The 17,634-nt window shown below is 41.6% G+C and overlaps 1 protein-coding gene across 3 annotated transcripts in view; it reads left to right on the top strand.

Moving 5' to 3' along the window:
- Positions 1-17,634, top strand: part of nfat5b (nuclear factor of activated T cells 5b) — a 31,879-nt gene that overhangs the window by 9,388 nt on the left and 4,857 nt on the right. For 2 of the 3 annotated variants that reach the window (XM_031846259.1, XM_031846261.1), the window contains 11 exons: positions 4,314-4,439; positions 8,064-8,694; positions 9,688-9,877; positions 10,792-10,982; positions 11,308-11,480; positions 12,587-12,721; positions 12,826-12,878; positions 14,639-14,771; positions 15,206-15,280; positions 15,451-15,554; positions 15,769-17,518. In XM_031846259.1, the coding sequence (XP_031702119.1) occupies positions 4,314-4,439; positions 8,064-8,694; positions 9,688-9,877; positions 10,792-10,982; positions 11,308-11,480; positions 12,587-12,721; positions 12,826-12,878; positions 14,639-14,771; positions 15,206-15,280; positions 15,451-15,554; positions 15,769-17,518 (3,561 nt within the window). The remainder of the gene's footprint in view (positions 1-4,313; positions 4,440-8,063; positions 8,695-9,687; positions 9,878-10,791; positions 10,983-11,307; positions 11,481-12,586; positions 12,722-12,825; positions 12,879-14,638; positions 14,772-15,205; positions 15,281-15,450; positions 15,555-15,768; positions 17,519-17,634) is intronic. The other variant, XM_031846260.1, reaches the window with a different exon arrangement.

Here is a 17,634-nt window from a genome sequence, read left to right as displayed (position 1 = left end):
GATATAAAATATCTATCTCCTAAATTCTTTTTGGCCTAAAACATATATATTTTTCAAATACAATCCTTCACTTTGTTGTTTCTTTACACTGAATTGTAGGCTGGCATGTAGCTTGGACCAGGTCCAATGTCAATTTGCAGTTTGAACATGAACTGGTATTGTGAGCGTTGTTTGATCTGTATGTCTTTTGTTCACAGGGATCCAGTCTGATAACTAAATCGTTTTTTAAGATAATATCATAATATACACTTGTGATCTTTCTCAGTTCCTGACTAAAAACGCTGTGGCTGTTAAAAAAATCCAAAATGCTACACGTTATTCAACAGGTACAACTGCACACATCCTTTCTACTCAGGTGTTGTAATTGTCGTCTGTTTCTTCATCAGGTGAACATTTTATCAAATATAATCATGGTCTCGTGATCCCTCCTGAATGCAACATGTGGTTAAATGCAATGATGGCACTTCCAGTTATTAAGGCTGCTATTGCGCATTAGGCTGCAGAGGCTGTAACAAACGTAGGACTTTTATTTCAACATCTTTGAGTCATCATGTCTGATGTAATCATGTGGTATTTATTAGTGACAGGCTCTACAGACGGTGACCTGGTTTGCTCTTGTAGCTGATATTATGCTGAGAGTTTATGTGGAATAAAGGATGTAGATAAAACACTTAAAGCGCGGTCAAACGTGCTAAATAAAGCTGCAGGATAACTGCAGTATGTGGTATATAGATATGTAGAGCTCTATTTATAACTCAAATCATGGTTACCTGATAAAACCATCAATACTTGCCTCAGATAATCTGATTTAAAATATGACTTTTACAACGCAGCTAACACTGTTTGATAAGGGTTCACAGCTAAATAATGGAACAGCAAATGAATGATCTAGGTATGTGCAGGTCAATATATTACTAATTTATGAGAGCTGATTTTAACAAAATCAGGCAGCGTTGGAAACATTGCAGGCAGGTCATGCAGTAATGTACATCTCATTACATTACCTGCAGTTGGCCCGTGTCAGTCTGTTTATCACTGCTGTTACAAGTTTTGGCTTTTCTTGCATGCAACCTTTCCCATCTGCCGCCTGTTATTGAAATAGAAGACTAAACACCCGTCGGATGTTTTCACTTGATCGCTCTCAGACGCCTCTGCAACCATTCATGTTCGTCATGCTGTCAATCCACTTTTACAGAATGCATATTTCTTCACCAAGTTTTTCCAGCTTGTAAAGCCCCTCTCAGTTGCCAGTTTATTAAGTACAGTAGAAGTAACTGTGTTATTGCGAGGTGTACTTAATGTTCAGCTTTTGATGAGGTGTCGATACAAATTTGTGGTAATTTTTGAGGCTGCAGTTTGTGCTGCTGTTGGATTGTATTGGGTTACAACAGATGAGCTCACATTTGTGTCACCTCCTCATGCAGCATCTGCGACCATGAAAACTTAAATGTAAGTTAGTATTTAAATTTCTAGGCGATATCTACCACATCATATTTGAGAGTTTAAAAGAAATGGATAATGATTTATCAGCCAACATTAATTTTATACACAACGTAAACAAACATTTATTATAATGTTCATTTAAGAATAAGTGACCAGAGAAGGATATTTTTCAGTTGAATAATAAAGTTTTCAAATTTTAATAAAAACTTTATCAGCCAGGCTCTAATAACAATATTATATAATGATCTATAATACACTAAATAGTTTAGCTTCGCATTAATTAAGCATGAATGTATGCTCACATTCTAAAGAGTATTTTTTGGGGTATCGGTGTCATCTCTTAGTAATTGATGGTGTCAAATAAGATAATATGTGCTGGTGACATTTTACAGGGATGATTCAGATTTTTGTTTTTGGTTTTGTTTTTTACTATCTGTAATATCCTGCCTTGTTATTGCCCAGGTCCTAAGTCTCAGTTTTGATAATGCCGTTTTATTTTCAAATTTTCTCCACACGATCTCACGAGAGACGCAAACGCTCCAAAGACTTGTCCCCTGATTGGTGTTGCTATGGATTCCCTGGCAGCCTTCATGTAGGCTTGGCTGTAAACATTTCAGGGTTGTTGCACATGGTTTGCTGCAGGTGCCAGCCCCGTCACGGTTTCTTTCTTTCTTTGGAATAATATCCAAATGGACTGAGCTTAACCCTTATCACTTTTTGTTCAGTTCCACCGAGTTCAATGAATCAACCTTGGGAATCTCTGTAGCCTGAAGTTTTCAATGCATACGCAGATTGTTCTATTGCTTCATTTCTGCTTGACAGGATTCTACATGACAATACCACTAACCTGTTGAGCAAGTACAGAAAGGGGTCTGGGAGCACAGTAAACAAGACGGGGAGAGGGAGAGAGGTAGGTGGAGTGGAGGAGGGGGACAGAAGGGGAGTTAAATCAGTCACTCAGCCAAAAAAAACCCCTGCCACGCCCCAGGTGCCAGGGCTAGTAAGAGCAAGCAGCAGGAATGTGAGGGAAATGAATGGGAGTGTAAGTCCTGCCATTCACATGGTGAGTGCTTTCTTTTTTCACCTACAGACTGCACTACTTACCGTATAAACATATCACAAGGTATGGTGAGGAAGAGCAAAAATGTTTGACTGTTGGCTGGCTGCAAAAACATCTAACTTCATGCAGGATTTGTGGTGTGAAATATGTGGTTTGTTTATCCCTGTGTACGAGTGGAAACTACATTTGTGAAATGGTTAATGAGTACAGCCACTTTTCAACTCAGTTGTTATTCATCAAAATGTATTAATAGCACGAGTAGGCCTAATTAAAACTGACCACATGAGCATGGTGTCTGTCGGTGTGAATATTTTTGGTCAGGCTTTAATCTGTTATGATGATCACAGACGGACAGAAAATTAAAGGTTTTCCTCAGTGGTCTGCACAACATGACTGCAGTCTTAAGTTAAAGTCAAAACACCACGTGGTGTGTGTGTGTGAGTTTATTTGCCAGCTAACGAGGCTGACCTTTTTAGTTTTTAAATCTTCTCCTGTGTGAAAGGGACAGTGTTCTGTCACCTGTAAATAAAGAATAGCACTCTGTCTGCTTACGAAGAAACATGTATACCGCAAAATTGGAAAAAAGTGATGTCTTTGAAAAAGTCAAGAGACTGTGGAAACACTTTAAACAGGCCAGCCAGTGATTCGAGACCACTGCTCGGAGAGAAGAGTACATATTTTCTGTCTGTGCGGTTGGCAATCTGTTTACTGGAAGTGCTGCTCACTCAGAGCACATGTTGCTGCATGTGCAGTTAGTCAGTGAGCCCCAAGAAGACTGTTGAGTTAAAGTGTAAATGCAGGGGCAGAGAAAGTGTGTTTGTGGAGGTGGTGGGGGGCGTTTGTGTGCATGTGCACGCATGTGTGTCTGTTATTTTGCTTGGAGAAATAACCAGCAAAACCACACTAGAGTCCTGTGTGTATGTGTGGTTCAGTGGGAGTTATACAAGTCCAGATTTAAGCTCCCTTTCTGGGAACCAGCATTCCCTGCTCTTCTAAAGCGAGCTGTAGGAGACTGGAGGGCTTTTGGAATGAAGAGGCATGGGCTGGTTTCAGTATGTCCCAGGTTTGTCTATTGTACACAGCGAGTGGTAACAATGGGAGGGTTAAGTATCTGATATACACACCGAACCCTGGGACTCAGCTGCAAGTAATTAAAGCTGGCAGTTGGCAGAGAAGAGAGTCAGGCGAATGTAATGGCCGCTCTAAGTTCATACCATAATATTTGGATGATGAATCAGGCTGCTAGTAAAAGTGTTGTCATGCTGTTGACCCAAGGCTTTCTCCACTCCCCATGTTCTGTTGGGAGGAACAGAGAGGAGAGAAAAGGGCTTTGTGCAACCCTGCAGCCTGTTTGTAATGAGATGTGCAGTTTATTCAGAACGCTACAGCTTTTGCTTTTACCTCAGTGGTCTCGTCGTTTTGTGCTTTTTTTGTGTACTCGGAGACCAGAGTTACCATTTCAGCTTCAAAGAAATGGACAATCTTGTGCAAGGACATCCATAATCTATAAAGCCCATTTCTGGGCTATTGTAGCAACATGTTGGACTCTGTGAATAGGACCTGTTCCCTATGTATATATGAAGGACTCATTCTAAGCTAACGAAAACACTGTCATTCTCAGTATCGGGTGATTATACACTAATGAAAACATAGTGAGGATAGTTTTTCATTTCTTCCAAAAAATCACCCTAAATGCTACACACTGTTCATTTAACTAGAAAGACGTTTTTACCTACTAAAGTTTAAATAATGATTCTCATTTGACATACAAAAGTTGACCTGCATATTTGTTTGTTCTCTCTCTGAACAGAATCGGCTTATGACCTTCTTCCCATCGAGCTACAGCTGCCTTCCTCCACTCAGCAGAGCCCAAAAGTCATGAGTCAAAAGAGCGGCGGAGAGGCAGGGCCTCCCCCTTCAGCGGCTCTAGCATCAGGTAGGATCATGCTCCTTTTATCTTCATTTCTCCTCTGTGAGCAGGACTGATTATACTCCACCTCAAAAAACACAAAGCACATGTTAACAGTCGGTACCTGTAGGCAAACAAACACTTGCATACGACAGGAAAGCATGTCGAACAACCATGCTGCTGCTCTGTGATCCTCACGTCAATCAAAATAAACAAGCAAACAAATGCTTTAAAGGAAGTTACATCACTGGAGTTAATCCATCTGTACCTGCATTTAAATTTTTGGTCAAGAGGATTGTGCTCTATTGTGTGTCGTGGTGTCTTGCAGCAACAAAGTGTTGAAATATGGGTCATGTATCGCAGGTTGAGATAGTATTTAGACCTTTTCTGCCTTTTTCCTTTGGGAAATGGACTATAAAATAGTTAAATGGTTCAAACCATACAAAGAACCCAGCAATGATGACAGAGCCCAATGGAGCTTATTATTAATTTATAGAGTTTTGGTCTCACTTTTTGAGAGAATTAGGAAGCTTTGAGTGGCTGTAATCACCTTGTTGACCATTTTGCACTTCCAAGGTGGAGCTATTGTTCACATGAGAAAATCTCATTGGCAGAGAAACTCACAAGCCCAGAAATTAGATATTACAATATATACAATTTCAGCTGTATATCAGTATGCTTGCACTGTGGTCCGATGGCAACGGGTCATTCACAATGTTGAAAACACTTTGGTTTGGTGCATTTCAGAAGAAACATAGATGTTTTGTTGGATGTTTCACAATAACACAGTTTATCATTCAAACAGATCTTTCTGAAAAAGTTGAACGTTTCACTAAAATGAGCAGTTTAAATTTGTCAGGTTTTATTCTGACATTAAACATGGCAAAGGTACAAAACCTGATGAGTGTACACTGCATACAGAACAGAGGACATACAGGTTTGGAGCATATTTAAAGAATTTTCTCTAGTTCTTAGAAATCAGAGCTTATGCTTGTGTGAGACCTTTACTTCGATCCTTCACATTTTCATTGTGCATTCTCTTGATACGTAGTGTTGTCCAAAAACAAAACATTGACAACAATTAACAAATAATTGGCAAATAATTAAAGAAAAACATGAAATGTTAAGGGCAGTGGATTAGATCCACCATAAAAAATTAAAAACACACTAAAAGAAGTATAAAGAAAAAAGAGCTCCACACCCTTGCCACTGGTTTTACATACATTCATATATGGTGTCCTTTCACCTGCCGGGGTCTGATGATGTCTGCAAGTCCTTTTCAGAAAATTCCCCAAAAGCCATCAAAAGAGTTTCAGTAAATTCGTGGACTGGCTCCATCGTAGCCACTTGCAGCGCTCTGACCTGGTGCAAAAATGTGCCTGTAAGAGGAGGAAGGTGAAACTGTATATTTTATTGAAAACATGCCAATAACATTATGGCTTTTATTTTTTGTTTCAAAAAGAAGTTTCTTTAAAGCTGGAGTGCGGGGCTTTTACATATTAATGAACGTCCGTTACATTCAAGCCGTTGCTAAAGGAGTTCACACAAAGCTGATTAAGCCTATTGTCGCCAGAGAGGGCTCTCTGTATTCCGGAGATGTGGTGACTTTCCCTCGCTGGTGCACACATGCCTGCAGGTGAGCATGCATCTCCCCTCGACCACAGGAGTGCTCTCCTCAAGTCTCCCCATGCATTTTTATTTTTATTTGAATCCTTCCTCTGAATGCAGTTTCTTTTTTTGTCTGCAGCATCCACTCCAGAAACCTTTCTAGGATGCTTCTTAGGATTTTTCTCCATAGCGTCCGCCATACTCCTATAGCTGCTGCTCCTGGTCCCTCCCACGTTATATTTACTCTCACTGCCAGAGGGGGGAGACAAAGGTTCTGCATTCCAGCTTCAAACTGACTTCATTCTTAATTCCAGTGTTCAGCAGAACAGCAATATCATTTTTAAATTTACAGCACTGTTTAAAATCCTTCTTCTAGTGCATAGAGTATAATAGAGGGAACACACTCATAACCCACCTCTCAACATCTGTAATAGCATTAAACATCTGACAGCATTTGGTCATACATTTGGGTTGCTATTGTATGTTTTTGGCTTGTGATCATAATATACTGTATGTGTTTTGATACTTGCTCAAAATGACACGCGCTCCATACTGTGTATGTGCCTCTTTTTCTTTCTGACTGTGTGTCTTGCAAACTAATGAGTCACCACACGATCCAGAATGTCAACAGCAGTTTATCTCCTTTTTACCAGCTGCAACTTAACCAGACTTTTCCACACTCTTCATCTAGTTCAGAGGTCTTCAACAGGGGGCCCGCGGAGGTACTGCAGGGGGTCCGCGAAATCTTTGGTTGATTAGACAATTTTTTAATATATATATATATATATATTTTTTTTTTTACCCCAAACATGAATCTGTCCATTATTTTAATAGTTCAGTATTGTATGCAAGATAACAGGTATCTTTATGCATGGCAGTGGCACTAATAGGCCATCACTCATTTTCGATTCCACATTTATGTTTAAAATGAAAACATCAGTTTGAATAGCTTGTGTGCATGATTATCATGCAATTGACAGACAATGTTGATATTGGCATTGGTATCAGCTGACAAGGTATGTTTATGAATGGCAGTGGCACGGCCTCCCTACTCACTGTACCTTGCACATGTTTAAAATAAAAACATGAATATATGAACCTGTGTATTATTTGAATAGCTTAGTATTGAATGCACAATAAAGAGGTATTCATGGCACTAGGCCTAGTTTAATATAAAACACAATTTGCAGGGGTCCCTGCTCCATCTCTTTATCAGTTTGGGGGTCCTTGGCCTGAAAAACGTTGAAGACCCCTGATCTAGTTCATTGTAACTATTTGAATGCTTTTGAAATTACAGTGTATGTCAGCATGCTGGAGCAACATTTTTTTGACAAACAAAATAATCTGTGTTATTATACTTTCTAAAAAAATCTGAATACATTTTTACTGCTCAGCTCTTATTGCTCATTCGCTGTCTCATTTTTATATTCCAGGAAGTTCCCTCTGAAGCAGGGAGTGTCTGCATATAAAATGGTCTGCAGTTCTCTGCTTCATAGGTCAGAAGCTTGTTTATTTTGTCTCTGTGGCTACGTTCAGTCCCAACGCAATGAACATTTGTAGCAAAAAAAAAAGAATTTGAAAGTAAAAGCTCCAATAATTGGCATGCATCATATTGTACATATTAGTTTTGAACTTCCCTTTCCATTTCATCATTTTGGCCAATTTTGCAGTTGAACATGAACAAAACGCTAATAATAATGATACATTAATTCTTTCTTTTTTTTTAGTTTATTCACAAGCATTTTTAAGTCTTATTTTATTTTTTTTTAAATAAGGGGGACTGCTCACCTCTCATCTCTTCTTTGGCCCCTTTTTAGGCGCACCTATTCTGTACATTTACAAATCCTCAGATATCATCAGCACCACGCACACACTTAAGATCCAATGAAAAGGGAGACATTTTAATTGGATGAATAAAAAATAAAAAAAGCTAGCCAAAAGCAAAAAATAAACTATCATAAATAAATTTTGCTGCTTAAATGGGACTGCTAGCCAACACTGGTTGAGAGGCCTTTATTCACTGTCTAATTATTTGCACTGTAGATGCCGTGTCCTCCTCTATGACCACGGAAGGCCCCCGCAGTGCTTTTTCCACCTCTTCCAGCCCCACCATGCATTCCAGTGCTTCAGCCAGTGACCAGAACCCAGTCCACGGCGGCAATGTTGACCCCGAGGACGCCAGGAGCAGCCGAGTGGTTCCAGAGGTGGTCGGAGCAGAAGGTGGCAATGGTAACGGCAGCGGTGGCGGTAACTGCAGGAGTAGCGGTGAGCTAGGAGGAACAAGAGGCGTAACATCCCAGGATGGCCAGCCACATCATCAGATGACCCCATCTAAGCGCCGCACTGTACTGAACATCTCTCCACCTCCACAAGACCTGTTGGATGAGAGCCAGATGTCTTGCCAGAATGAAACATCCCAGGACTCGGAGCAGAGTAACAGCATCTGGATGGAAGACTCTCTCTCCAACTTCAGCATCATTAGCTCTGTCTCTTACAATGACAACACAGAGGTGCCACGAAAGTCCCGCAAACGTACCCCTCGGCAGAGGCCTGGCCCTAAGTCTGCAGGACGCGGGGAAGCCAACATGGACGTCTTTGATGCGGACAGTGCCAAAGGTCCACACTTTGTCCTGTCACAGCTAGGCCCTGACAACAAGACTGGATCCAAAGGAAGGTGTGTGTCTCCTGTAAATGTATTTATTTTGAAATACAACTGAGTTTGACCTGTTTGATCCTAATGTCCAATGTCCAATGGGCAACTTTGTATTTCTCGTTTTAATGTTTGTTAATGCAGTAACTGACATGAAGTAATCTTGGGCCAAAGCTGTTGCACTAGCGACAGAATGCCAATGCAAAGGTTTATATAGTCGCACTCATCAAACCATTCAGTGAAGCCTGGTGCCCTGTACCGAAGCGTCTGCATTTTGTCTTTTGATTTACTCATTTACTGATATTTTTCCTGCAATCTGTCACCCAACAGTGACCAAAGAAAACAACGATTCCACTTATTGTAGGAAGTGTTTTACTGAGAAATTAATTTACTTTTCATTCATTTAATATTCTCCCGGTGGTAGTTGCACATTTCCTAAGTAGGTACTTGATTCTTAAATCCATTGTCTGAAGGGTCCTTGTGGATACTCTCATAACACACTCCTCCTGACTGTCAGAATAGGTATTATTAGGAAATCCCACATTGCACAACAGAAGTAAATTCCCAACAAATGACTCTGGCTCTGAATTTCCCATCACGCGTTGACTGAAGAAGAGCGGTTAGATCAGAGGGGAGAGAGGGGCAGGATACTGAAGTCCAAACAATGGTCAGCCACAGTGAATCACAGAGCCTCTCTCAAAGACCTAGGATAAGCAGAGCAGATTAAATAAACAGATAACTGTACGCTTTAAGAGCAGGGGATGGAATATGCTTGGTTGATGGAGGGCCTGTTAACTTTGCATTGTTTAGAGCATCATGGGGGATGGATGTAAGGGGGGGCTCTGAACAAATACGGACAGGGTCATAATCCGATAAAGCAAGTTCCAGACATTCTGTGCCTTTGCCACCACAGTACCATAAGATGCCAGCTAGGTTGTACCAACTAAAATACAATTGCTATAAAATGTTAGAATTAGAAGTAATCTGCTGGTGTCTCTGTCAAACTGGTCTTTGTAGCAGCTCTAATGATCCTCAGACAACAAGCCAGAAAGGAGGAACTCTTTCGACACAATACCCGCAGAAGAGTGAGGGGAAGGAGGTGAAGATCCTCGTCCAGCCAGAGACTCAGCACCGAGCCCGCTATCTGACTGAAGGCAGCAGAGGGTCAGTGAAGGACCGCACTCAGCAGGGCTTTCCCACTGTAAAGGTAACTGTTAAAACCCTGACACAGCCTCTTTAATGCACGCTGGAGTCAATGTTTTGACTTTTCTGCCATAGTGTGCCCTTGTTTAAGGTTAAGTTAATAATTGGGTTTTTGTTAGAAGCTAGAGTGTTTTAGATTTGCTAGTCCGAGAGCCGTAGGCGCAGTGGGGCAAAAAAAAGTCAAATATGATTGAGGTGGAAGGGTTAAGGTCACAGTGTGTCCAAATGTAGAAAGAGTCTTTTTCTGCAGAGACATAATATGCTCAGTGTGGATCCCTAAATCAAGTTTTATTTTCTTCCAAATGGACAGTTAATACCGATTGCTTTTCAAAGCCAGGTCTGATCCCGTACTTGTTTTGCATCTTCTCTTTTGTAGTATTTTGTATTGTATATGTGGAGAGGGATGTTGAGTCAGAAAGGTTGAACTGGATTTGAACAGGTTCTCTTCATCCCCAGCATGAATGAAATACTTCATGTCTGCAGATGACAACCACCTGCATTACTTTTGAGGTATGTGTGGTGAATCTGCAAAAAAAAAATTGTGACAATCTGCTCAATATATTTTGATATTTCCTGCGACTTGTGAGTTAGGAGCAAGACTAGATACGCTGAGTAGCGTTTAATCATCAATGTGGTCAGTTTGTTGTAGGCCAAGAGGTGATCATAAGTCAGGGCACGGAGAGGTGAGATTTCTACCTGATCAGGTACTCTTTGTACTGTCGGGGCTTGTGAAGAGCATGTGCAACCAGATGCAAATAACAGGCGTCGGAGTTAGAAGTAGAAGTTAACAGCAAAACATAACAAACACAGGTTGGCTTTTAAAAGGCTGAGAATCAGCTGGACAGGTAGGGAAGCATCTATATAAAACACGTTCTATAATGCATATATATCGCTTTTCTTTTGTTTTTACTTACACAGCTGGAGGGAGTGAATGAGCCAGTGGTCTTGCAGGTGTTTGTGGGCAACGACGCTGGGCGTGTCAAGCCTCACGGTTTTTATCAAGCTTGCCGGGTGACCGGCCGCAACACCACAGCCTGCAAAGAGGTGGACATTGATGGCACAACTGTCATCGAGGTGTCCCTTGATCCGAGCACCAACATGACACTAGCGTATGTACTTTCTTTTTTTTTTAATTGAAATTGGGTTATTTTTGTGTTAAATATTAATCAATTTTAATTGTATATATTCAACCCTAAACAACACAAGTGTAGCTTTTATGTGCCCAGTTGTACTTCACAGATAATTCAAACCAATTGCTTAATAAAGAGATTGCGTTATGGATACATATTTCATTGATTCCCTTACTGTTGTGAAATCAGTTATTATAATGACACATCGTAGTATTTAGTGTTGTAAAGAGCTGCTAGTGTACCAAACACTGTACAGTTGTTGTTTAAACTGCTAGTTTTCCTGGCTAACATGGTCTGTCTACAGGGTGGACTGTGTTGGGATCTTGAAGCTCCGTAATGCTGATGTCGAGGCTCGTATTGGTGTGGCAGGGTCTAAGAAGAAGAGCACACGCGCTCGGCTGGTGTTTCGGGTCAACATCCCCCGTCCAGATGGATCAGTGCTCATGCTACAGACTCCCTCATCTCCAATCCTGTGTAGTAAGTCAGTCTCCTTGTGTTTGACTCTGTGGGAATGTCATTATATATGCAGAAATCCTGGTATTTAATTTCACTTTAATAAACCAGTTTTACTAGAATTGCAGAAGCAAAACAGACGGCTGATCTGTAATTTACATAGTTAATAATTACCATTTTAAACTGAGCTATTTTCTCCTCTTTAAAATCAGAGATCCTGCTTCTGAAGTTTAATCAAGCCTGCGGTCGGGAGACTTGTCTTTTTATGTCCACACTTGGTGACAGTGTGTAAGCGTCCACTCAGGTTCAAGTGTTATTTGATAATGTGTAAAACATGATGGGTGTGGTTGGTTTGGTAAACAGGAAAGACGCTTTAGGCTATAAGAACATGTCTGTGTAAGTTGATTTGGGAGAGACAGGGGAGAAAGGGAAGGAAAGGACTAAAACAATAGAGGTGTGTGGACTTCTTTTGTTCACACAGAGTTAGCAATCCAGGGAAATATCTTTCCACAAAACCACCAACAATAGTAATCCCCCTTGGCATCTGTACGTGTGTGCATGTGGCGTAGAGAAGTGAAAAAGAAAATGTGTGTGCTAGCTTCAGGTTGTTCAACATTCTTATGGCCATTTTGTAGGCCGTTGAGAAATATCCGGTATTTCTATTGTATGAAATAAAGATCACGTCCTTGGTCAGTGTACATGCAGGTTCGTGAAAAATCTTTAAAAGTATTGAATTTGATTGCCGACAAAAAGGCCTTAGAAGAAATTAAAATGTCTTAAATCGCATTCAAAAGTCTTAAAATGTTTTCTTGTTAGATTGCAGGCTGTCGGGAGACATATCACAAATATAAACTTCAAGTGGGATTGCTGCGACAGTGGATTGTGCTGCAGGAGACTGTTTAATCCTTTTGTTGAGGAGTTTTAGTCCGATTTTTTTAAGCACAAACCGTACACAGTTTAACCATTTAGCATTCAAATCAATTACTTTGAGGCATTATAGACATTATAGAATTTGAGTGAAAATGAGTTGAACCCATCTGCTTCTTTTGTTTCTTTTATGAAACCTGGGCATTTTTTGGTGAAAATCTGTGAAAGTGACACTTGTCAAAACTGTTAATGTCTGTTTTCAGCTCAGCCTGCAGGAGTGCCTGAAATCCTGAAGAAGTCTCTGCACAGTTGTTCAGTGAGAGGTGGAGAAGAGGTCTTTATCATTGGCAAAAACTTTCTTAAAGACACCAAAGTCATATTTCAGGAGAATGTCTCTGGTAAGAAATTATTATTTTTAAGAATATGTTTGTCTGTGGATATTTTGGCTTCATGCATTATAATTGTTCTCCATTAAACATGCTGCATCTTCTGTCTGTTCCAGATGACAACTCGTGGAAGGCGGAGGCTGAAATTGACATGGAGCTGTTTCACCAGGTAAAATTGTGGTATTTTTGTACTGAATGATTAAAGAGATTGTTTGATTTTCTTGAATTGGTGTTGTACTTATCCATAGTCAGTGTATTACCTACTGTAGATGGCTGTCAGCACGCCCCTAGTTTGGAGAAACAGACAGGAATACCTGCACAGGAGCAAAGCAATGTACAGCTGTGGACGAGGGCAGCTGCAACATGCTGCCTAAAAATAAGGCCCACCCAAAAAGATCAATATCAATTTAAGTGTACGCTACATTTAAGATATTTTCAGTGCTTTATCTTGCTCTATCTTTCCAGCGAGCAACTGAAGCCACTATCTCGATCTCTTCAAAGCCACAAGACTCCTTCGACAAGAAGAGCATTCATTTTACCTCTCAGAACTGTGAAGTTACTGAACTACCGCTGTCTCGGTCGGTTTGTTTGTTTTATCGTGTGATTTTGGTGTTTTCGTTTTAGTTAGTTCAGACTCATCCGAACTAACACAAACTAACTAACCGATTAAGGCAGCTGTAGAACAAATACTCACGTGTTCTGCGAGGTAAAATTACTTTTGTCAGAGGAGTCTTGTGGCTCTGAAGAGAGCGTAGATAACAGCTTGTCTGTGAACAAGATAAAGCGGTAAAGATATTCTAAATATAGCGTACACTTAATCTGATATAGATATAAATACATTTTGCTGCTGCCCCCGTCCACAGCAGTTCATTTTTTAGTTTCCGTGCCGGTACTCTGTCTGTTTCTCCAAACTGGAAGCGTGTCGCCCATCATCTACTGTAGGTAATACACTGACTGACTAAGGATAAGTTCCTCATTCCCCACTTGAAAATTCTGAACTATCGCTTTAATGCCTATTACTAATCAGCTGAGTAGAAAGAAGCAGCCTTTTCAGATTTGTACGGGGCTTTAGATGTAATCATCTTAAATGACTGCTGGTTCAAATGTTTGAGTAGTCTCATTGTGTTCTGACCTAATTACCCTCAGTCTCAAAAGCTGGAATGAGTGTGTCTCAACAGTCCAGTCTGAACCTTTGACCTTGTAAACAAAATGTTCAGAGGTAGATCATTTTGTGTTTTGTTTTAGGTACACTGTGGAGTTTTGTTTACGCTCGATGTTTCTGGCAGATACACATGGTGTGTATCTGCAAAGCCAAACAAATATATTGAATGCATTTCCTAACATTACATTTCAGACTGCTTTTTTTTAACCAGTACTGTGAAAGTTGGCATGTAGTCTTATTTTCTGCCCTTTTATGAGGCAATGCTACATTTGTCAAAGCTTTACTGCCACCAGCTGTTTATAGGTGGAATTAAAACGTAATTAAACTAAGTGATTCAGCAATTACCCCTGTCATTTGGTAGATATTGCCGTACGTGGTTGCACTGAGTTATGAACATTACTGATGAATATTTTAAGAACCAAACTTGTAAAAAAAGAGTGAGCGTGTTTTCTGCTCAGACCTTGGATATTGAACTTTAAATCTGTAAGACAAATTATCATAACTGAATGCAGTCATCTCTGTGTAGATCAAAACTACCTCCAGTTCAGTTCACACATTTACATTACAACCTCCAGCAGTCACAGTAATGTGTATCACGTCACCCCCGTGCTCACGATGTGTCCATAGGGCAAAAGATACAGACAAAGTGATGAATATGTTTTCACTTTGTTCGAATCAACTCACCTTTTGACTAGATAAGTGCAGTTATACCTACTGTAGTAAGCGTTCTTTTTTTGCTGACTTTCTTTGAATGATCACCCCTTTAGAATCACGTGATAGTGAAGGTTCCTCCGTACCAGAACCAAGCCATCACCTCGTCAGTGTGTATAGGAATCTATGTGGTGACGAATGCCGGGAGATCCCATGATGTTCAGCCCTTTACCTACACTCCAGATTCAGGTTTGTTCCCGTTTCAGTTTATTTACTAAATCACACAAAGCTTCTCTACATCAGTCTCTTTTTACAATCAACTAATGACGAGTCAAGCTTGTTAAAACACATGTACATTTTTGATGACGAGGTCATTATTTACAAAGTACTTTTTAGATTTACTGGCTGGCACCACAAGCTGGCTCACCACCTACAGTTAAGGAGGATCAGAGAAAGTATTAGCAATCAGTTGGGATATCTGTCAAGAGCACGATAAACAGCCAATGTCTAAACTTAGAAATCCAGGGCTATGCACATTCAGGACTCTTTCGTTAGCACTTTTCATAATTGTAAGGTCCTATCACGCCTCCATACAAAGTAAACCAAGCTATTATCTTGCTGTAAGTTTACATCGATTTTGTAATCTCATAGATCTAAAAATCTGTTGATGTTTGCCCTTGCAGCAAAACATGATGTTCCTGTGAAGAGAGAGCCACCTTCTCCAGTGAAGACTTGTTCATTTGATGAACAAATTAAAGGTTATTTTCCCTTTGTAACAATGATTGTAACATCCTGCTTGAAAGCTATTCATTACTAATACACTGTACTTGGCAGCTCACAGTTGACTGCCACTTCTCTGAATAGTTGAACACAAAGCAAAATATAACATTTTAAGAATAAGATGTATTCCTTGGTGTTGCTCCTACAGTTCTAGATGGTGCCTTGATGCCTTCGATGTTGCCTTTAGTGAAGAGAGAAGATGTCACTCCGATGGAGGTCACCAGCAACCTCCAATCTTCTGGTGTATTTAAGGTGATACATTGATCTGTAACCTATTTAAAGTTTTTCAAAGTCAAATCACATACATGTTCAGTAAAATTAAGTTGAGTTCATTCTTAATTATCTAGTCTGTAAGAGAAGTTTTATTTGTGGACCGTTTTAACATTAAAGATAACACAATAAATCTGACGAGAAAATCTAAAAGCAAAATAAAGCACATCTTTTATCTTTTATCTTGTGTTTTTAGCAGACTGGTGACCTGTGTCCAGCCCAGCAGAACCCTGCGGGCGAACCTGACCAAGCCCAGGCTGCTGTTTTTCCCAACACAGAGCCCTTAGGCACTATTCAGAAGCAGGACATTGCAGCCACCAGCTCCTTCTCTGTGCCCGCCGACTCTTTGCTCCAGCAGGGATCACAGCAGTTCCTCCTGGAGCCCAGAGAGGGCCTCGGACAGGAGAGGCCCGGCAGCGGCTCTGTAGCTGTAGGGAGGTTGTGTGGAGAACCTGCACCTCAACAGCAGCAACTGCCTCTTTTCCCCCCAGACGAAGTAGCCCAGCTGGAGGAGGCAGTGAGGCAGCTCAAAGCCAAAGGGTTCTGTAACTTACCACTTCAGTCTGACAACTCAATGGCCAAACAGCAGCAGCAACACATCCAGCACCAACAACAGATCCAAAAACGGCAAATTCAGCAGCAACAACAGCAACAAATCCAGCAACAACAGCTTCAACAGCAGCAGGTTTTGGAGAATTTACAGCAGCAGCTGTTTCAGTCACAGATTCAGATGCAGTGTGGCATGTTTCAGGACGCCCCACAGGCCAAGAACGCAGAGCAGCAGGGCCCATCACAGGGGGTGGTGCCAAACCAGGGGACTCTTTTCCAACAGGCCCAACAACAGCAACAACAACAGCAGCAGCAGCAACAAGCAGCAGCTCTCTTTCAGCAGGCGAGTAATCTGCTCTCAATTCAGACCAACTTCCTCCAACAGACACCATCACACCCTTCACCACCCATGTTCCACAATCCCAGTTCTTTAGCTGAAACACAAGATTCACAGGGAACGTTGTTCCAGAAAGCCTCTCAGGAGCAGGTCCAGGCCGCTCTCTTCCAAAACACCATGACAGTACTACAGTCTCCGGACCAACAGCCCTCAACCCCTGGGCTTTTCCTCCCTCAGACATCCCTGTCCTCTCAGCTCACAACCAGTAGTGCTCAACAACAACAGCAGCAACAACAACAGCAGCAGCAGCTGGCCTTCCTCAGTGCTCTACAAACGCCTGCCCCTAAACCACAATCAGTATTTCAGGCTCAAACTCAGCTCTCCCCCATCCAACAGAGAAGCCCCATGGAGCAGCAGCCGCCCTCCCAGCCTCCGCCCCACGCACAGCCAGCCCAGCAGTCTTCCCTGTTTCAGAACATCTCTCCACATCCATCTGCAAACACACTTTCCCCAGGCCAGCAGCAGCAACAGCAGACTGGCCTACTGTTCTGCAACAACCCCCTGTCCCCTCCGGATCAGGCCTCCAGCCTCCTGTTCAGCAGCCAGGGCCAGATGCCACCGCTGACCAGCAGCAGTTTAGTTTCCCAAGAGCCTCCAAACGCCTCTCTGCTCTTTTCCCAAGCCAGCATGGTGACAGTAAACCAGCAGGATCGCTCTGAGCCCATGGCCTTAGGGAACCCCACCGATCCACGACAGCAAGTCATATTTCAGGAGCAACAGCCGATGCAGCTGGGCAGCAGCTCAAACAGCCGGCAGGAGCAGCCTGTGGGGCTCTTTATGCCTCAGTCTAACATGGCCTCTCTGCAGGGTGGACTGGCTACTCAGGAGCTCGCACAGTCAGCCATGTTTGCCTCACAGAACGGCGTGGCAAACCTCCAAACGACCACCTCCTCCCCTGTTCAACAGCCAGGGACTCTGTTTCAGACTGCTGTCAGTGGGAGCATCAATCAGCCCAGCCAGCCTCAACAACCGGGCCTCTTCCTTTTTGGGATTCAGAACGGTAAGGAATTGATTACACAGGTGCACTTTAATAATCTTGCAGTATGAATGACTGCCAACAAGTGCCGATGGCAAATATTATATGAACCACCTTCTAAATTGTCTGTTTTTTTTCAT

This window comes from Anarrhichthys ocellatus, unplaced genomic scaffold (assembly GCF_004355925.1).
Source record: "Anarrhichthys ocellatus isolate YVR2014 unplaced genomic scaffold, GSC_Weel_1.0 scaffold6, whole genome shotgun sequence".
Taxonomy (NCBI): Eukaryota; Metazoa; Chordata; class Actinopteri; order Perciformes; family Anarhichadidae; genus Anarrhichthys; species Anarrhichthys ocellatus.
This window is presented reverse-complemented; position numbering and strand designations above follow the sequence as displayed.